We start from the raw sequence: 23,092 nt of genomic DNA on the forward strand, positions 1-23,092 counted from the left end.
GAAAACTAGCTATTTCATCCATTTATTTAACGCGACTCACGTTTCACGTATTTGGGTTGTTTAGAAAATGTCTCACATTTTTTCTCTGAAACTATTTTTTTTATTAAACGGGTTTGAAAATTACGCACAATTTATATGGATGCTTTTTTTTTTATTTATATTATTTTTCAATGTCAATTTATATATTAAGGCAGACAAACTTATCTCGTGCTGACGTCAAATTATAAAACTTGAAAGATTGTGTTTAAAAATAATATATGCAAAGAAGAAAAAGAAGAAGAAGCATTCATGTATAATGTGTATAAATTTCAAATGTGTTGTTATATAATAAAATAGTTTCTAAAAAAAAAAAGAAAAGAAAATGGAGCAAACACATTATTTTCCGAACAATTCTAATATAATAGCGCGAAGGAATAAATAATGCACGTATCGAAACTTTGTCGACGCCATTATAATAATATTGAAATCTAGAATAGAGTTATTTTTTTTTTTGCAAACACAAAGACGAGAAGAATACAACTAGTAACGAGACGTAATAAAAATATGACAGAACAATATTTTATGCCCTCGGCAAACTTGGCGTGTGTAATAACCCCGGAAGGACCGGAGGGAAGGCGGAGGAGCACGGCGGAAAACGTGCTCGACATCGTGTACGTCTCTTTCACGAGCTGGGACTAAATGTGTCGTTTCGCGATTTCGAGAACGAAATCGCCCCGGTTGTATTCTCGCCAGCTCGCGCAATTTCCGCTCGCGATAGAATCCCGATGCAACCGTCGCGCGCGTCTCCCGAGGTCTACGGAGGGCTCTCTCGAAAGCACTCGCGCACTCGCGAGTGCACATAACGGCGCGATTTTTCGATCTGACAAACGCGCGCGGGGGGATGGGGCGCGTTACGTCTCGAAACTATCGCGCGGGGATCACAGTTCGCCGCAACCAACCCCCGTCAACCCCCAACAACCCCCTCCACTCACACGTCCCCGTTGGGTATCGTAATTTCGTCGATAGTAACAACGGTAACAACGACGCCGCCACCGCCAACAGCGCGCCGTTAACCCTTCTCCACCCCCATCCACCCTACCTCTAACCCTTCCTCCGTTCACCCCCTCCCCTCCCTCGGAATCCGGTTTTTCACTCCCGTCCTTGTCCACCCTCCGCTCCGGTTTATGCGCCATCGCGGTCGGCGGCTTTCAGCCCAGCCGATTCGACGACCGAACAAACAGAACATACCGAAATGTCCGCCGACGAACGTGCGCCGGTTATATTTACTTGGCCCGGATGGAAACGGTATTAATGGGCAACGAGTTAATTAATAAATGAGTTCCGTATCCGACCGCCTGTGAGAAATATCCGTTTTCCAGGAGACGAATTACGAAATTGCCGAATTTCATCTATTCGCCCGCCGGAGCATCGTTATTTTTTTAAGGATTGAACACACACACTCACCCCTTTTTAGGTATTACTCCTTTTTCGAGTATAAAGAAGCGTTTAACAATTACACGGATGAGGGATTTAGGGGATCCTAAACGTCGTCCTGCTTTTAGAACAAAGACAAATTTTAATTTTTTAATTAAAAAATTTTTTGCTTGTTTTTAACATAAAATCGCTAGGTTTGCGCTTCGTTTCTAAATCAGGATGTCTAGTAAAATTTGAAAATAAAATTTAAGCACATTTCCAAGAAAATTTACACGATTTTCAAATAGTATATTAAAAATTTTATTTTCTTTATCAAATTCATAATTGTATGTTCTCTTATGTGACATTTGAATGCTTAAAATCTATAAATAAATTATGCGTAACACATATTTTTGGACTTCTAAATAACAATATATTGTATTATTCACGAAGTAAGATGAAATATTTTTTACTCGAATAGTCTCATCAATATTTAAAAGCAACGGAAAAAAAAATCAAGGATGTATGAAAAATTCAAGTACACTTCCAAGATTTTTAAAGAACAAACAAAATTGCAGAATATTTCAAGGATTTCAAACACGACCAGACGCACCCTGTAGATGTACTTTAATCGCAGAAAAACTTTATTACTTCATTTAGTTAACCGATAAAAAGGAAAGCGCGCGAAAATGATGTTTTATCGATGAAACAAGACACTGGCGTTTAAGATCGAATAAAAAAAGGACCAACACCATCTATAAAAAGTACATACATCATCGTCTCATCGGAGTCCGATGAACGCGAGATTTCGGGTGGATTCGCGCGGATCTATCCGAGTTTATCGCATCGCGCGGACATCGGGCAATATGCGGCCTGTATCTGATCGGGTGGAGAAAATATATATATATATATATATATATATATATATATATATGGTGGTGAAAAATTGACGGCGCGGTTAAAGGTCCGCGCAGGAGGCGGTTAAGCACGGTATTACGCGTCCCTTGCACGCGCGCCTTCCTTTCTTCTCTTTTCTAACACGGGGCCGGTTAGGTTGCGGCGATGCGACTTCATATTTTTCACGCTGCGAGAGAACGTATGGAAATAGAAGCAGAAATGAACGCGACCGTGACAGTCGTTCCCGGGATCTCCTCCGATGTCGTTTGCATTTCTCATAAGCGCGACCCTGTTTTTTCCTTCCATGTATATGTATATGCATTTTTTCTTTTTGGTTTTATATCGACCCCTCTTACGCGAGTCGGTGGCTCGCGAAAAGGGATGGCGAAGAGAGAGAGTGAGAGAAGGGGATGAAAGAGAGAGAGGGAGATATTTACGCGGACATATTCTGGCTGCGGGTTTCTAAAAGCGTTAGCAACGCTGTTATACGTAAAGCCATAAGATTAGAACGCGAAAGCTACGTATAAAAGCAGCTTGTAAGAGGCTATATTAGATGATGATATGTGCGGTCCTCGTACTATTAACATTACATAAGACACAAAAAGAGAAAGAGAGATACAATTTATTTGGCATTATATTCTCTTTAAGGGAATGCTGACCATGTCTGTTTTACCGACTTTCAATTCAAGAGTTTTTCTTTTTATTGGCTATACTGGTTGAAAAATCATTCTCCACAATTAAAGTACCGATAATAATGAACGGGGAGCGCTGTAATTTTGTATAAGAAACAATATACGTGAAAAAATTACAGTTTTTTTTATCGGCCTCTTGCATCAGCTCATAAGAATACTTATTTAATACAAAAGATCTGCAGTTTATTTGTGCGCAAAATATGGGGCTCCCAATAGAGTTGACATGAAAGAATAATACAGAAGTAATAAAAATTAGATTAAAAGCTTGTATCGAAAGATTCGTACTTTTCAATCTGTACATTCAATAAAAAGTGAACCTAACCTAACTTAAAGTCGCTAAAACAGAACGACGGCAGCATCTCCTTAAAGATACATGCACGAATAATTATATCTCGGCCATTTTTGTCGAGAAAAAATAATTTTACGTTCGTCACTTTTTGTCGCGATAAAAAATAAGACTTAAAACGCATCTGTCGTAGCTATTTCTCAAATGTGTGCGATGTCAACAGAGAGTTATAGAATAATGCTCCGTTTAACAAGACAAACGACAAGATACACGAATGAATGCAGATTAATTGCAACGAGAAAGAGAAAGAGAGAGAGAAGGAAAGTCTCTCAAGGATCGTAACAAAAATTACACGGAACACTGAGCAGTATGAAGTAAAGAGCGCTACGGGAGAAGATAGTCGGTAAAAGAGACTGGAAACAAACAGTCAAGATAAATAAGAGGAAAGATTAAGACTAAGTCTGAACTACGTCAGGGAGAAGAGAGGCCGGGATATGCAACTCTTTAACATTTATGCATACTGCATCCTCGCGAGGGAGGAATTTGGAAGGGGATGAAGGAGTTCCTCTTCGATTCAACCCAGGAATGCGATCTTTCTCGAATGTTAAATTAAATTATAATTATTATTATTATCATCTTCATTATCATTAAAAGCATACCGGGTGTCCCCTCCTTCTCAAGTGCATATCTCTGATACACTTTCAAGCGCGCACACACGAGAACACGTGTTTGTGTGTTTGTAGGAAGATCGAGCTACGAGATGTCGACGCGCGTATAATTCTCTCGGGGCGTCATTAAATTGTATTAATCCACTTCCATCACGAAATTGAAGTTTATACGCGATAAACGTACGTATATCCGCCGCGAAGGGGTTCCCCCGTGTCGTTATCGATCTCGCGATAAATTCTTTTTTCTCTCGCTCGTCGATATCTCGCGCGAGGATCGCGCGTAATTCCCCTCCTTTCATCATGTATTCGCCCGAGGGGACAGCGCGACGAACAAAGTCAAGTCAATCGTGAAGGATGTTGCCCTATATCGTTCCTACCCGCTACTGATAGCAAATATTTTAATCGCCGATTTCTTATATTTTATACAAGGGGGATCGATTACGTCAAAGACATTCCGAATCTCCTGCGGGTGATAATCCTTGCGAAATATCTTTCCATATCTTCAAAATATATAGACATTTATACATGTCGCTGCCCCCCTTTTTCCTATATATATATATATATATATATATATATTTCTTTTTCTATTTATTTATTTTGTTCCAAATTTTCAGAGCGTTATTACACCGAAACAATTATTACTAAATATTTATTTCAATACTGCTTAATAAATATCATTTATTTGAAACAAATAAATATTTATATGTTTTGAAAATGATTTTCTTATATCAAATAAATATTCGAATTCAATAAATTGTTTTTCAATGTACATGACTATATTCACACTTTTTATTATATATATAGGTATATATATGTTCTTTTTCCAATTAATTATTTCTTTTGTTCTTTAAATTTTCAGAGCATTATTACACTGAAATAAATTATTAATAAATATTTATTTCAATACCGCCTAGTAAATAATTTATTTCAAACAAATAAATATTTATATGTTTTGAAAATAATTTTCTTATATCAAATAAATATTCGAATTCAATAAATTGTTTTTCAATGTACATGACTATATTCACACTTTTTATTATACCTATATATATATATATATATATATATATATATATATTTCTAATTAATTATTTATTTTGTTCTCTAAATTGTCAGAGCATTATTACACTGAAATAAATTATTAATAAATATTTATTTCGACACCGCCTAATAAATCATTTATTTGAAACAAATAGATATTCGATTTCAATAATTTTTCTCAGTGCAGATGACTCTATATTGGCACTTTTTGTTAAAGAATGGAGTAGATGCTTGATCAATGGACAGAGGCAAGTTAAGCATCCGCGATGCATTAACAGTGCATAATTAGTTCATACGGCACTGCTCTTTAGTACTAAGCTCCGACTTATACCTTTATTCGCGTTTCCGACAATATCCCGCTTATTTATCCCATATCGCGAAATGAGTTTCACGGGAGCGAGTGTTTGCACGAGAGAGGGTGCAACGGAATTAGACGGGGATAGGTGCGAGTTCTCGGAAATGCATATCTCGTACGCGCCGCAATCGTTTCGCGAATTGAAGAGCGTTGGGGAATAAAAAAAAAGAAAATCCGGAAACCGGGATAATGTTCGGTGGCGCGCGAAGTAAAAGCGACAACATACTTTCTGCCCGTTGTGCTGTCATCTATTTTTTTTTTTTTTTTTTTTTTTCACGCCTTTTACATCCCCGTAAACCGAGTTCTACTCTCTTTCGAATCGCGCGTTGAATCTCTCTCTCTCTCTCTCTCTTTTTTCATAAAGCTTATGTATGTTTATGCGTGGACATTAAGAGACGAGAGGACATTCACGTAAAATCCGCGCTCGCTCCCCAGAAATAATTTCGGACGCTTTGGCTTTTACGAAATTTTAAAGGATTCCGACGACTCTGCCATTTTGTCCTCGACGAGGATGGAAAGATGTACGAAGCTGCAAACGGGTTTTTAAACCGTCATTTTAAATTCAATAAGAGAAAAAGACATTTGCAAAATTGCAAAATGGTCTTTTACATTATTCGGCGCATAAATGCGCTCTCTCTCTCTCTCTCTCTATATATATATATATATTACTAGCATCAATTTTATATCGTGGATTTTATAATTCAATTCTTCAGATAGATATCATATCCGCGAATCGGATATCGGATATAATCGTACTTTTAAATTTTTTTCTAAGACTCCGAGATCCTAAAGCATATTTTATCGCTTCTTTAAACCATCTCAAACACTTGAGTATTCAACGGTTACACTCTCCGCAAACTCGAATGCATAAGTCACTCGCGGGCCTGCTTAAAAATTCAGAAACTCAGCACTTTAGTTATTACCAATAGAACGTCATTCTCGTCGCGGCGGAATAAATGTATGACTACTTTCAAACGGCTAGTGCGGCAAGAATCAGTAATATCAGCCCAGCCCTTCTCCACCCAAAGTATATATCTCTCCTATTTCATAACTTTCCTAATTTCGCGAACGGGGAGGAGGGAAAAATAGCGTGGACTCTCGAGAAGAAGGGAAAAAAAGGAAAAGAAAAACTTTGCGCCATTATCGGCGAATAAAATTTAGCGAATATCGACGCGACAATCGAGGGAAAAAAATTCTTCGAATGAATTAAATATTCCCAAAGTTTGCAAAGCACGAGCGAGGCAGGGCAATTTACGCAAATTTATCGGGAAACTCCAGACGAGATACTTATGTCCGACAACGGTTGAAATGATAAGAGTGCGTCGATTCCCTCCTTCCCACCCCCTATACGTGGTTCCAACAATTTCCGATGGCTACCTTCCAGATAGCGGACTGGACGTGCGCGTTATCGCGAAGCGCTCATATAATAGCGGCCGCAAATAGGCCATCGACGTTGCGAACAAAAGCAAAACAGCGCGTCCCGCGATGGTTAAGCAGGCCCCGGCGGATATCCGAAACGCCGCGCATTCCCGACGCGGATCGTCGACGATTAATCGAATCGATCGAGAGCAGCGCGACGAACACGTCTCGTTCATATATATATATATATAGAGAGAGAGAGATTTCCCACTCTAACGGAACGCGAGTTCGACAAAGGCACCGATTGCATGCGTCAGCGCACGAGGCGCCGGGGGTCGACGCAAAAACCAAACGGCGGTGGTAGAAGTGCAAAACATACTGTGCAATGCAACGCACACTTACCCCCGATCCATCCGAGATAGAACAATAACACGCTGGTCAGACCGATCCCACGGGTCCAATCCATGATGATCCAGGCTGATTTCTTGCCGTCTCCGGGAGTCGAGTTCTATAGGAGTTCCTCACCTGCTCTGAGGGAAGAGAGACGAGAGTTAACGGGACACGCAGACAACGTGGTTCTCGCACAGGGAACGTGTGTGTATGTGTGCGATCGAAGATCAACCGCACTCCGTAACTCCGTGTTTCTCCGATCGCGCACAATTCCACCTTCTCTCTCTCTCTCTCTCTTTCCGCGTGGGACGAGATAGATTCACATAAAAAAAAAAATCACTCGCTCCAATACGATGTGCAATTTCGAGGCGATCTGTCCTCTCTCTCTCCTTCGCTCGCCGCGAGTTCCGCGCGCCGACTGAGAGAGCAGCACTCTTTCGAGGGGCACCGCGGCGCACTCACTGCCACTGTCAACCCTCTGACGACGACGACGGGGGCACAACACGCGTCCCGATCGTGCGGCGAGCACGCGTCGCGCGGAAATAGCGGGTGCCACAGCGGCGAGAAGGCATTCGAGGGGGAGCGCAGAGGAAGAGTGAGAGAGAGCGCTGCACCGCTCTCGTGCCCCACGGTGATCGCGTGAGTGCGGAGTAGTGGCGGCTCGGCGAAGCCCTACGGGGCTTCGGAAAACGTGGGGAAGCGGGACGCGCTCCCCTCCACCCACGCGGCGCGGCACACTGGTGTAACCAACCCCTCCCACTCCTTTTTCTCTCTCTCGGTCGTTCGCACGCGCGCGCCCGAGAGTGCCCGATGTTGGGGAAGCGCGCGCGACCGAGATAGGGGAACCCCCCCGAACAAACCCGAACGGAAGGGTGAGGGAAGGAGGTTTCCGCGGGCGCCTGTGCGGGAGCCGCACTCTACGCAACGACGTAAGACGAGTCTACGAGTGCAGGGTGCGGATAGGAATGCGCTCGTTGCGTTTCGAAGTATCCCTCTAGAATACTTTGCGCTTTCGACGCTGACTAGTTTTGGCAGAGATGCCTCGCTTTCGATATTGCGATTGCGAGGTATAGATAGATCCGGAATAGAAAGCATATCTGGATATGAGACGAGTATAGTGTCGGAAAAAAAATAATATACAGGGTGTCTCAGAAATCTAGCGGTGCACACCTGTTAACGATAGATTCCGGGGATAATTTGGAGACAATTTTTCCTCCATGATAAGGGATTGAAAATAAACTAAGCTTTGCGGATATCGGGAAAAAAAAGATTGAGTTTGCTTTAATAGGATTTTAATTTAAGGGTTAATCACGAAAATACATGATGGCGAAAATTGGAAACATGCCAAAAAATAATGTCCTCTCTTTGCTATCAATTTCAAATAATTTGGAGTGCCAAAATTTGACGGTAAATATCAATGCATTGATTGAGTTTATTTTTTCTTCTTGTCGAGAGAAATTGTTACAAATAAGATATCGATACTTTCGGAGGAAGATGGCCTCGGATATCTTGTAGCGCGATATCGAATGACTGGCTGAAAGTATCGGTATTCTATTAAGAGTCTAAGCGCCCCTACTCCGAGTGAGTAAAAGCACACACACACACATCCGCAGTTAAAGTTAAGTATTCCTTCAGTCCGTGGGAAAGGAGTAGGATACATCGAAGCTGCTGTCTGTATCGTTTCGATTTTAGCGGGGCCCGAAAAGTTAATCCCCTTCCACTACACTCTTCTCGGTATCACTTAAACTCCGGTTAAACTCTTTCGTAATGCGGTCTACATTCGAGCGAATTCGATATAAATGCGCCGAGTTGTATGGAACGTTTTTCTTTCGAACTTTAAGTTATGTGGCACCAAGTCAAATACATATTTACCGTACTCTCTCTCTCTCTATATATATATATGTATATATAGTGATACATTGCGAAATCTTGTCTGCGAGGCATCAAGATTGCCTCGCGCGTTTCCAAGTGCCTTATAGAAAGATGTATCAAAGAGAGACGATGCATTACCAAGCCAAGTTGAGAACATATGGAGCTGCAATAAGAATTTTTTTGATTGCAGCGAGTAAAAGGATCACAAAACCTTTGAGAAATAAGAGCTGGAAGTGTTTCAGTTACTTCTCCGCCACCTCGTGTTAAATGATTCCGTGTTCAAGGGACGCTTATATCGAATTCCATCTAGCATGTACGGCGTCAGGTTGCACCTGAAGGCGTAGTAAACCGAATGAGAGCGGCGAGGGATGTAATCGTAGAGAAGGACCGAGGCCTGTGTGCGTGCATACGCGTCTATATATATATATATGTGTGTGTGTGTGTGTGTGTGCGCGCGCGCGTGCGCCGCCGAGTAAAATACGAGGGATACGTAATGAGAATTTGTAATATCAAAAATCAAAGGCGGGCATCGCCGGGAAAAATGCATTCGCTCGATCAATACCTGCACTTTTCGCTCCTCTCCGCGACTAGGGCAAACAGATAGATGTATGTGGAGCATGAAAAGCAATGTTGTGTTTGCGGACGTCAGGTACAACTATCCTGTGACGGATTTATAGGATACGCGGGGCCCCACTTTTCCGCAAGATCCTCTTATTGACCTGTCAAAATATTGAGATCCAGTTTGCGGGAGTTCTTAAGCGTCGAAACGCTTCTGGCTAGAGTTGCAATTAATTCGCAAATACCACGCATATCCCGATATATAAATTACTGCTAATAATAATAATAACAATAATAATAATAATAATAATAATAATAATAATAATCACCACTAGTCTGCTTTCAATAACCCCTATTACGATAACTGCGTAATTAATCGCGATTGATTGCAATTTCACGAAAATTACATCAACCCGCGCACATTTTTTTTTTTCCCATACATTTATCCCCTTGTGTTTCAAGAGTCAGTTAATTCGAAACAACCCGGGGCGCGATTCTTACATCTCGTACTGTGCGCGCGGTGGAAAAAAAAAAGAAAAAGAAAAAGAAAAAAACTGAAAAAGAAATAATTACTCACTGGCACACTTTTCTCCCTGGCTCACCCCTTCCCACCCTCTCGCCACCCCTGGCTTCCTCCTTCCTTTATTTCGGAAACACGAAGCCCTTGAGCTCCTAGCATCGCGCTTTCCGTATCCGTAAATCCCTCCGAAGTAATCAGAGAACCGCACTATTCGCCCGCGTCACCCTGTCTTGCAGCAGCAACCCCCCGTCCGATTCCATCCCCCGGCCACCTCGTCTTCGCGTCCGACACGTCCGTCCTGGTTTCCCGCCGCGCCGTCGCGGGTCAAAACACGCGATTCCGCAAGCGAGAGCTTCCGTTTACGCGCGGACCCGAAATCCCCGAACGAACAAGGGAGTCGTTTGTCTCCCTCTCGGTTTGTGGGACACGTGTACATACGCGCGCACAATACACACACACACACACACACACATGTATTGTGTTACGGGAGAGTATCAGATTAAGGGTCCGCCCGCGCGCCGAGAGACTAACGACGGGACTAGCGATGCGACAGGGAGATAGACGTTGGCCCGATACCATTGTCGCGGTCTATCGTGACCAGCCGCGTCGCCAGTCAACACCGACAGCGAGGACACGGCGATTCCCCTTTCGCGCCCGTACAGAGGCCGCGCGGGACCCGCGTCGACGTGTAATGAAATTACTCGATCGGACGTTCCGCCTGGTTATCGCGCGCCGTATGATAATAGACGCGGACATGTATGTAGGCCGAATCCTAATTTCGTGTTCTGGGGTGGGAGTGCGTTTCTAAGGAGGAGGTCTCTCCCTTATCTCGCTCGTGTCATCGATAAGACTGTAATTTCGCGATATCGTAGAATGTATATATATATATGTGTGTGTGTATAGAGCTGGATTAAAAGTACATACACGCTCGGCGAATTTTCTTCAATTACAGGTAGTGTATATAAGGTTCGCGATTATAGTCCGGAGCGTAATTCCGGCAACGGCGCAATTGACGTATCGGAGTGTCGATACCGCGAGAGTGTAACGAAGTTATTTGATACTCGGCACGAGACACAAACATTAAGGGAGCCGCAACAATCGCGGCTACGGTGTTTGCGCAGTGGTGGAGTACAAGGATGCAGCCTTGCGGGACGTAATTCTCCAAGACGTTGATGACGTCGCGAACATGATGAAATTACGTAGTAGTTAGCCCGAATCAAATTGATGTGGTGGTATGTGGTCGCGTATGACCAATAAAGACTAAAGTAGGTCTCTTATTTAGAAGGGGATTCTAAACGCAGTTTTGTTTTATCGATCAAACTTTTTCTTTTTATTGATTCAATAGAATAATTCATGTTTCTCCACGATTAAGGTACAATATGTTAAACAAATTTTCTTTCCGCCAATTCAATCAATAAAGAGAAAAAGGTGTATTAAAATGATCCCCTTGCTGACCAAATATGTTTTATCGATCAAAAAAGTGAAGTTAGATTCTGATGCCTCCCAGTTTGTTAGTATAATTCTTTGTAATCCTAATATAATCCTTTGGGCAAAAAGTATTAATATTAACAAATTGGGGGGCATCATAATTTCAAGAATAAACAATTCGTACAGTCAATAAAGTAGTCGAATCTAATCTTACTTTTTCGATCGATAAAGCATATTTGGTTAGCGTTCCCTTAAGGATATTAATTGTAGGACTCATATTTATTAGATCTCTTTTTCTCATTTTGGTCAACACTCTCCGTTCTCAAAATATGTAACACCCTTTTTTTTCAACACCCTATATACCTCCCATTTGTTAATATTAATACTTTAATTGTCCAAAGGATTTACCAATCTGTCCAATCAATCAAAATATAGGCACTTGAACTTATAAAATTACGAGTTCGTGCTTATATTTTGATTGACTATACAGATTGATAAATCCTTTGGACAATTAAAGCATTAATATTAACAAATGGGGGAAGGGATATCATAATTTCAAGAGTAAACCATTCGTATATCCAATTATAGTCGAATCTAATCTCACCTTTTCGATCGATAAAACAGACATGGTCAGCATTCCCTTAAATACGAATCAAAGAGTTGGCAAAAAAAAAAAAAAATGAAATCCAACATCCAGTCGGCAGATCGCGCGGAATAAATAAATGAATAAAGTATAACAAATTTCGGGAGCCCCAACTGCTCGCTGATGGCGCACGAATAGGTCTCTCTCTTTTTCGCGGAACCGTAATTTCAAGTGATTTGCGCGACACATCGGCTAACTCGATTGCGTTCGCCGGAACGAAAACTGCCCGGTCAGTCAGAGTCAGAGACAAACAGATGAAGCGCTAAAAATCCGGCCGGGTCTCGTCGTACGCGAATATGGAAATTTCAGGGTTTCAGGCACTCGGAGAGACCGCTAACGAGCGCGCTAACCGTGCACGCTTCCCCAGTAACGTTGCAGAGTGTATATATATATATATATTCGGGAAGGGAGTTATACACGCAGGTATATATATATACACACGTATGTATACGTATATACACACGTCTACCCGCCCGTGGCGAGGACGGACGGATGGGTTAATCCTATCTAGCGTAATAGTAGCGGGTCAACGACATCTTTGCAACGAGCAAACTTAGCTGGCCCAACAAGCCATACATCAAATTGCAGCGCACTCTCTCTCTCTCTCTCTCGCTCGACGAGCTGCTGGCTTTTCACAGGAACGACCGGAACGTCGACAGGACGTGGTAAAAACGTGGCCGGAAGTCTACGCCGCGAGGAAGAACAAAGCGACGGAAAATGTCGCGCGAAAGGAGAGCGCTAGTTGTCGCGTGGAACCAACATTCGTCCTTGAACGTGCCAAGTTTTTCCGCCGAAAGCACACCCGCGTCTGCCGCCCCGGAATTACATCCGGGAATATATGAGCCGTTTATCTTGAAGATGGCGGCGAGTGAGGGAGTCGCGATGAAGAACTTTGAATACGAAATTCAGCCCCCGTCTTCGTATCTGGAGCTAAACGCGAGACCGGGTTGTCGGCTCGAGATAACAATAAGCGCGGTCGTCGTATTAGACGAGCAAAATTCGGTTATTAATTAAACGCGACGCGTCGATTTATAAACGCCATTTTACGGTTGATTCGATTCACTTGAAAAAGAACATTGTAATTCTTGTTGAAAGTTAAATGTTCATTTTCAAAAACACGTACAAAATAAGAGCACTTCAAAACACATGTAGGTATATCAAATATTTAAAATGTGTCAGCTGTGAAAGAGACGAGTCGAGAAAAGCTCGCGAAAATTTGTACATCTCTCCGTGTCTCCCTCCTGCTCTTTGTATTCTGAAATATTTAATGGAAAAGAGAGAGAGAGAGAGAGAGACGGAAAGTAGGCTTGAAAACGGCATACGAAGACGTACATAAATTCAAAAAATTCTCCGGAGCTTTTATATTCGTCTTGCGTGTGTTTACACTGCCGCTGTTAATTAGAACGTGAAAGGCAAAATGGCGAATCCGCGTTGAATTCGCCTTCGGCGAAAAATATTCCGCACTGTGTAAAAGCTGCGCGCGCGGAAATAATATTTTAGATATTTACCGGGGACGACCTGAATTCTTGTTCGACAGAACGAGACTCCGCATATCGTTTCGCAGTTGTTGCTACCGCAGCTTCCTCTTCCTCCCTGTACACCGCACCACCTCCTTCTCGAAATCTCCAGCGACTAACGCTGGATGTGACATATTTGCGTACATTTACGAAGCATCGGGTAGATAATACACGAGACCCGCTTCGGTTTACATTCCCTCGTTCTCCGTATAGCAATACTCGAAACCCGACCGGAAGTCTCACGATGTTTCAAAGACGCGTTTTGGCGTTCACGCGGCCTTCCAAAACTTGGAACGTCCTTTATAAAAGTTCAAAGCGCAGGTCATAACCCTTTATCATGAAAAAGCACCGCGCCATTGTTACTACTACCCCGTTGTCGTAAAGCACGCACCGAACTTGCCGAGCACTCACTCGCGAGTGCGCGAGTGCGAGAGTGCGAGAGCGCGGATACATAAAATTCGTTTTAACGCAAATAATAAGCCGGGAAAAGGGTAGCGCGAGAAAAACTTGCCGCTGCTTTCTTTTCTCTTTCTTTTTTTCTTTCTTTCCTTCCTCCTTTTTTTTTTTTTTTTTCTTTTCTTTACGTCGGAATCGCGAAGCGCGCGCGAGAGGCGCTTTGTTTCCGCAGGAAATTAAGACCGCGATTTAAATGTAACTTCAAAGTAATATGTCATACACTTGTTCCTCTCTTAATATCAAGAATTGTGGCGCTCCGCGCTACAACGATTTCGCGCCAGCCGCGGGTGACCCGTTTCTCGAGATGTATAAAAAGAGGAGAGAAGCGCGAGAGAGTTGGAGTAAGCTAAAAATAATCATTACCAGAGTCCGGCCGTTATATACATTCGCGTAACTCGGCGCCCTTATTTATACACTTGTTAATTAGTTGTCGCGACAAACCGTGGAGCGAAACTCGCGTGCACGCTAATCCGCTCGCGATAAAGAGGCATCCGTACGATACGATTAAATCCTTGAAGCGAAAATATAATTTTACGCACAAGTACATACAGATGTGTGAATATTAATGTACATACATGAGATACACGGCTCTCGCATCATCGTGTCATCGGGAATTGCACGAGTGTATCACCCTACACCTCTCTTATAAACATCCTTAAAGCGTTACGCGATCGATCACGAATAAGTGATTGATCTGACCCGGGATCGGTCGGGCGGATAAAATCCGGGATAAGTAATACTTTAAAGCGCCCGGTGAAGGGTTGGTCGGAAGGGATCCGCGCGAAATGAAAAATATCCGCCGACGATTGCAGACGTGACGCGTCGGAATGCCGCGATATCTCGCTGGGAGACAAGAGGGAAGAAAAACGCGAAAAGAGATGTTGGAATCTTGATGTGTCGTGATACGCGTTATGTAAATATAATCCCATCGGAGATGAGGAATGATAAGAACAACCCTCTCTCCCTATTTCTCCCTTATCGGTATATATGCATATACTCTTATCATTACGCGCGTGTAATTCTAATAGCGCGCGTCGGCCACTTTTCGTGCGCCATTATTTGACTGCGCGCTATCGGAGCTCGTTCACAGAAGCGGTACACGCGAAAATGGAGTTAACGGGGCTGCTATACCTGTAATATACACGGAAGCACACACACACATACATACACACACATAGGAGAGACTAAGAGGGGGCACACGTGCGTGTAATGTTGGCACGAGGTTGAAACGAGCGCCGAGTCAAGATCGCTCGCTCTTGCATTTATGTGTGTTCTCTTTTTTTCCCTTTATTTCTGACATTACGCGGCACAATTCTTTCCCTTTTGCCTTTCCTCCGCGTCCCCGTTATTGCCCTTTTTAATCCGGATTGAATAATTGAAAGGTAATAAATATAATAACGGGGAATGGGGTGTTTGAAAAGAAATTCCGCGCAGTTATTTAAATGAAGATTATCGCGTAATAGTATGGATCTGGTGCACTCTGACGGGAAGAGCATTTAGCCGTTTCGTGATAAATTACAGTGTAATTACAGGTGGGGAGGAGGAAAAAAATGACGCGTTTTAATTTCAGACCCCGACGCGCGCAACATGAAATTGAAAAATCCTATTCCGTCGAACGCGAGAGTAAACATTTTGGAATGCGTATATAAAGTCCAAACACATACAAAAGTGTGCGATACTTATTGCAGTCAACGCGTCGAGCAAACTTATTTTACGGAAGATTATAAAGAAAAAAAAATCGCACGTAATTCGATTTCGAGTCGACGATACGAAAGCGTCCCTAACGTGCAAATAAAGAATATCGCAAATATTTTCCCTCCGTCATATTTATAGCGAGAGTATGGTAAATTCGATTTCCTCGCCGAGAGAGAGAGAGAATCCGATCAAGATCCACCGGTCGTCTCTCCCTCTCTTCCTGAGTAAAAGAACCGATATGACGGAGTATATATCCCCCGGGAAGGAATACGACGACGTCGTCGACGACGACGACGACGAACAAGCGATATCCGGGTCAATGAATCGCGCGGGCGCCCTCGCGAATTTGTACATTTCGAGAGTATCGCAATCAATACAATGTGTATACGCGAGGAGTCGCATCCAATTAGCTTTGACAAACCTTATGCCGAGTTTATCGTTACAAAGTGATGGCATGCCTGCTTTGTGCACGCCAAGTTCGGCAGGCAGGCAGGTATAGTGCGGCGGACGCCGCGACGCCCCGGGGTAGCTGGCGCGTAGCAAAGACGCACCCTGTAACTCGCGCTCGCGCGCGCGCGCGCGCACGCGAGAGAGCGCGAGTTCGCAACGCGGCAGGAAGCAGCTCGCTCGCGGGGATGCGATCCGCCCGGCAGCTATTACGAGAACGTTGCATGCGATGCGGCAAGTCGATGCGTTGTATCCAGATTCGCTGACGTTAACCCTTTCACTGGGATTTCAATTGGAATCTATCCGTCTGTGTTATATCTCACGTGACCTAATGGCATCTCTAATCTCGAGACTCTTTAGCTTGTAATTTTTTTTTTTTTTTTTTTTTAGACGATTTGTAAGCATTTTCGCGATATCGTCTTGTGCAAAAGTTTATGTCAATGTCATGGGCGTCCGCAAAGGGGAAAAATTCAGCGTTTGCTTTCCTTTTGAAAATTTATTGGGATATTTAATATAAAAAAAATGAAAATAAAACAAAATAAATTTTTTTAAATTAAGAAAAAAAACTATTAACTATTAACTATACTCCTTTCTGGAAAAAATCCTATGTCCATGGTTATGATGGAAAATTAAGCATTTGCTTTCCTTTTGAAAATTTATTCGAATATTTAATATAAAAAAATGGAAATAAAATCAAATAATCAAAAAATTAAAAAAATTAAGAAAGAACAAAAATTAAAAAACAAAAAAACAATTAACTGTACTTCTGGAAAAAATCCTGCGGATGTCCATAGTTAATGTTTATTTTGAGATATTCTAGAGGGAATGTATGTACAGGATGTCCCAGACTTACTGGATCACTTTATGAGAGATTCCTAAGATTATTTGGAGAGCTTTCCTCAACGAAAATATATTGAGAGTCATTTATCTTTGTAACTAATAAACTTTGAATTAAAATTTTATTTAATTAAATTCGATCTGAAATTAATTAAAAAATACACAGAGAATTTTTCCTTAAAATTTATCCTGAAAATCATGATAATCGTGGTATTGGAAGAATATTGCAAGAGTTTCTTCGATTAATACTTTTACCACAATAAAAATATTAATATCTACCACAATAAGATATGAAATGTTCGATTAATTTTACTATGTACATATTCATATTTTTTATTCCATATTGTCCCACGAATACCATAATTTTCACATGCTAAAATCTAAGAGAAAATTCTCTCCGTGTAGTTTTGCTAATATTTTATTTCTACAAGGCTTAGTTTGCGGAAAACTTTAGTTTATTTTCAATCGCTTAATAACTCGAAAATTATTAATGCTTCGACACTGCAGGAAAAATCGTTTTCAAATAATCCCAAGAATCCGCAATTAACGGGTGATTCAATAATTCTGGGATGTCCAGTATTTTATGTACTACACATGAATAAATAAATATAATTTAATTCCTCACTTGGATATTTGATTTATTTTCCGTCTCGATAGAATATACATGCGCATGTATATTCTATCGAGTTTGAGGGATTAAATTATATTTAATTATTTAAAAACAAGAACATATATTAATAACTCGGGTACAAGTGATCCAGATTATTATTTCAATTTCCGACTGTGGCATGTAAATTATGACCTATCTCTGGAATTATTTGCGTTCTCTTTTTACAAGGCCTGTTAAATGATCAAAGAGAGAGAGAGAGAGAGAGAGAGAGAGAGAGAGAGAGAGAGATCCCTTCGACCGACTTAAATACCTAGTTATTGCGATGCTAAAACACGCGCTATTTTCCGCTCTGCAACTATCCTACCGTCTCTTTCTCTCTCTCTCTCTCTCTCTCTCTCTCTCTCTCTCTCTCTCTCTCTCTCTCTCTCTCTCTTAAGCTCGGGTGACGTATGAATATTATATTTATTATTACGGTCGGCCGCGTTTGTGTCAAAGTTTGGTCCAGCAGTGGCGACGGTGACGTCCGGGTTTCACAGAAAGAGGGCAAAACTGCACTCTCAACAGCAAAGTTGAGAGGCAGGAAGAAGCTGCTCTTCTCTATCTTTCTGTCGGCAAAATGCTAGACGAGGGAAAGAAGCGGAGGGGAACGAAGGAGAGGAAGTTATTATAAAGTATAATTGTAATAAGTAAACATCTATTCATGGCAACTAGAACACAAGCGTGCCCGAGCCGCGCTCGTCCGCGTCGACTGAAAGATTTAATAACTGGAATTAAGATCGCGCGCGCGCGGGGCCCCTTTTTATACCGGGGAAAAAGAAAGAAGAGAGCAAAGAGGAGGATGGTGCAAAGGGGGAAGAATGGATCGCGCAGTTAAATTGCAGAGGCTCGCAGCGCGCGAATCGATCCGCGAGAGAGCACGAGCCAGCTTTAACTTTCAAAGATAATTCCACCCGCTCCTTCTCAACCCTCCTTTGTAACGTGTTCTTATTTCGTTTTCTTTCTCGCTGTTCCGCCGGCTCGTCTCGATTCCGACGACGACGACGACGTTTCCGCTCAAAGGCGCATTAAGCGTTTCGCTATCGACGAGGATATCAACTACAACGTGGCTGGAAATATTTCTTAGCTTCTCGATCGAGCTTCCGCTCTTGTTACCATGTGGAAATAAATTGTTAGGGCAACCTTAAAAAGTGTTGAAGCCTTTCAGGGCTTAAACCTCCCTATTAGGCCACAAGGTTGAAAAGAATCTATTGACCAATACTGGCTAAGGGTGATACTTCTTTTATTAAAGATCTCTATTAGGGATTTCCACATTAGGTCCTAGTAAGGTGATATCAGTTTTGAGGGGCTAATTTAATGTATGGTCTGAATGAGGAAACCAATAAGGGTTCTGATAAGGCTTGATGAAGGTAGCAGTTATTGATCAAAACTCGACTAATTGAATTTTTAAACAAATAGCATTATATATATTAATAACCATTACCTTGATCAGGCTCTATCAATGCCCTTACTGGTTTCCTTGATTAGACCATACATTAAATTAGCTACTCAAAACTGATATCGCCCTACTGAGACCTAATCTGGCAGTAACACATGTGGAAAATTGTGAGGGCTTAAAGGATTCTTATTAGGCTTCCATATTATAGGACCCTAACAAAGTTAGGAAAAATTAACAGGGGCCTTATATATAATATAGATTGATTAAAGAGTTCTTAATGGGCTTCCACATTAGGACCCTAACAAAGCTAGGAAAAATGATCAGGGGCTTTAACACAATTTCCACATGGGTCCGCCCTTTTCTCCTGCGACCTTTCTCGCTTTGCATTCGTCGCATTTCGCGGGAGTGGGAATAAATCTCTATTTTAAGTCGCGAGATTGCCCTCTCATCGTCTTTCGGCACTCGCTCTCATTCGTCGATCCTAATCAGCATTCAATATTACACGCTAAATTTCACTCGGAGACTTTTCCTCGAGAGTTCTCCCCCGACCGAGTCATAAAGTCAGATAAGAACGCCTCACTTTCGCTCCATAAAGCCGCGATGAGCGTTACTCATGTAAATCTCGCTCTCGCCAGGCGAAGGCGAAGGCGAGGCGCTGGTCGAAACGTCGGCAGAAACGACGACGGGGGCGCGCAAGTGTAAGGGAAGATCATCCTTGGGATACGGATACGTAGGATATACACGCGCAATAAGAACGTTTCCGCTAAAAGCTTTCAAAAGTCCCGTGCACAAAGGGAGATCTATAGAGGCAGCGTTGAAGTACATGTAGTATTTTTGTAAGCTCGCGTATGTACATTGACATTTAATAATTCTCCGAGTTTTAGTTTAGTCATAATTCTCCATTTTTATGCCTCTCTCTCTCTTTCTCTCTGCAATCTGAAAAGCCCGTAAATTCGAAATCCTCCACTTTTTAATTTCGAGCATTCATGAGCACAGTAATTTCATGTGTGTACTTATCGCGCTTCGCTGTATCCTACATACGTCCCCATACATATACAGGGTGTATCTAAATAAGTGCGACGAATTTTAGATGAGTCTTTGTCGAAAATTAAGGGGGGTTTCTTATATAAACATATATTCTTAGATCCCTCTCTGAGGAGTTACGCTTTTCTAAAGAGGGAGGTAAAATTAAATTTTTATTTTTTTTTTCTCAAATTTCAGACAAATTATAAAATGAAACTTGATGGATATTTTTCATCAATAAAAAGGATATTTATTCATATTTAAAAAAACAATTTTTACTTCTTTCTTTAGAATTTCGAAAAGTATAACTCCTTAAGAAGGGATATAAGAGTATATATTTATACAGGGTGTATCTAAATAAGTGCGACAAATTTTAGATGATTCTTTGTCAAAAATTAAGAGGGGTTTCTTATATAAACATATATTCTTACATCCCTCCCTGAGGAGCTACACTTTTCTAAAGAGAGTATACTTGCTTAACATATTTTTTTTAACTATTGATTTTACGAAAAAAAATAAAAGTCATAAAAAAGTTTTTAAAGAAATCAAACTTTCTGACGTATATTTCTAAATCATCATATTCCGGTCTGTTAAAAAGTTGTAATAAAAAATTAAGTAGGGATTGTTAGTTTTATTCCCTTATAACGAAACAAGCATGAACATGGAATTTATTTGCAATTTTATTCAATATAAAAATATTAAAATAACAAAATAATAAGAAAATTAAGGAATAATAATAATAAGAAACAAAAATTAATCATGCCTCTCCGTGGAAAAAATCCTGCGGACGGCCATGGATACAGAAAGATGAAGAAAGTATTAATAAATATCCTTTCTATTAATAGAAAATATCCACCAAGTTTCATTTTTTAAATTTGTCTTAAAAACTTAATTTCGACCTCATAATTTTCGGCAAAGAATCATGTCCTAAAATTTTTCGCACTTCGTCCGTTAAAAAATTTAATAAGGGTTGTTGGTTTTATCCCCTTATAACAATGTGGGAAGATTAAAACAGATATTAACAAATATCCTTTTTATTAATGAAAAATATGTACAAAATTGTTTTAACTTGTCCAAAAATTGAGAAAAAAAATTAAATCAAAGAATCATGTCCTAAAATTTTTCGCACTTATTTAGATACACCCTGTATACACACACACACACACACACACACACAAATATATACATCCTTCTCGTCCACCCCGGACTTTCGCCTCCTCCCGGTCGCCTTTCTTCCACCTCGAGCGAGCCATTGTGCACCGTAGTGAAAAGTTGGCCGGGGACAAAAAAGAAGGCCGCGCGCGCACTGGCTAAGTTAATGAGAAATAATTGAGTTAAGGCAAGTTATTTTAAGCGGAAAAGTAACCGCGGAAAAGTTGCGCCGGGTCCTCGGCGCGGAATGAGTTAAGTTGGCAAACCGAGGCGCGGATTAACTTTAAAGTTACCGCCGCGTGGCCTCGTCCTCTTCGTCGTCGTCGTCGTCGTCGCGAGTGTATACACGGGAGAAGATAACACGGCGGATGTTAATTAATCGACGCTTTGACGTTCGCCGAGTCACTTTTACGGAGAAACGCGGGACTCCGCGCCGCGTCGCGTCTCGTCGGCGTTAACGAACGAGAGAGCGGCTAATTGCGGTCGATCAATTGATTTATCGCATTGCCGCACAATTTTTAATCAGCAGACCAGACTGGCGTCGATTCGCGACGAGACGGTCGAGCGTTAACCCTAAACTTGGCAGCGCGCGACTGTACGGTAAATTGATGTTTCAAAGAGCACCGGATGAAGAGAGATTAAAGTTTGCTTTAATTAAATTTATTTTTGCCGGGCGAGCAATATTATATCATATTTTTTTGCGTACTTAATCTCGCGTTATTTTAAAAGAGCAAAAATAATTATCACGTTCGAGATTTTTACAGAATGCCACTTGGTTTAACACTAATGATATTTTAAAAAATAACCTGTTATTTTTGACTAGCTCCTCAGACGTATCCAATAATTTCCTTAGGTCGGTATTCATAGTCGGGGTTTATATTTAATCTTGAGTTTACCTTCAGATACTCCGTAGCCAATGAAATGATCCGTGCAGCATCCGAAGATGAATTTAAGACGATCTTAAATATAAGATCCTGATTATGAATACCGACCATAGATGTATCTCCAATTATAATAGAATTCTCAAGTATGTTATATTATTTACAGTGTAATATTGCTGAAGATGGCTTAATTCGAGCCAAAATGTCCAATTAAATTGTAATAAAATTCAAGACTATTCGCGCGACTACCTGGCGTTGGCTTCTAACCCCCAATTTATCCTTTAAAAATTAATTATGTACACTACCACTCAAAAGTATTCGTCCAAATTAATTTGCCTAAATAAATTGTGTTTCAATGACTATAAATTAAGACTATAAACAATGACTATAAATTTAAGACCATAAATAATGACTATAAATTAAGACTATATAATAATGACTATATTGATTATAAATTAAGTACACTATCATAATTATGTACACTACCACTCAAAAGTATTTGCCCAAATAAATTGTGTTTAAATGACTATAAATTAAAACTATAAACAATGACTATAAATTTAAGACTATAAACAATGACTATAAATTTAAGACTATAAATAATGACTATAAATTAAGACTATATAATAATGACTATAATGACTATAAATTAAAATTATATAATAATGACTATAATGATTATAAATTTAAGACTATAAATAAATGACTATAAATGACTATAAATAATTAATTTTTATTTGTATATATATATACCATATATAAGATACGAAATGTTGTCTGTGTCATTAGTTGCCTGTGGCAAACAAATAAGAAGCTAAGTGAATACACAATAGCGGAAATGAGACGAATAACTAGCGTAATGCCGTAGCTAGGAGAAGCCTCTCTCACGTATGATAATATATGATAATGAATTACACACCGAAATAATAATCCTTCCT

The 23,092-nt window shown here is 40.9% G+C and overlaps 1 protein-coding gene across 3 annotated transcripts in view; it reads right to left on the bottom strand.

Moving 5' to 3' along the window:
• LOC114929992 (uncharacterized) overlaps positions 1-23,092 on the bottom strand; it is a 312,459-nt gene that overhangs the window by 146,945 nt on the left and 142,422 nt on the right. Inside the window, exon 1 of one of the 3 annotated variants that reach the window (XM_085489769.1) lies at positions 7,093-7,787. The exons of the other annotated variants lie outside the window; for them this stretch is intronic. Coding sequence (XP_085345895.1) covers positions 7,093-7,156 — 64 coding nt within the window. The 5' untranslated portion in view covers positions 7,157-7,787. Of the gene's footprint in view, positions 1-7,092; positions 7,788-23,092 lie in introns of those variants that run through there. 3 annotated transcript variants of the gene reach the window in all.

The sequence above is a fragment of the Nylanderia fulva genome, unplaced genomic scaffold (assembly GCF_048542155.1).
Source record: "Nylanderia fulva isolate GAGA-0341 unplaced genomic scaffold, ASM4854215v1 Scaffold9, whole genome shotgun sequence".
Taxonomy (NCBI): domain Eukaryota; kingdom Metazoa; phylum Arthropoda; class Insecta; order Hymenoptera; family Formicidae; genus Nylanderia; species Nylanderia fulva.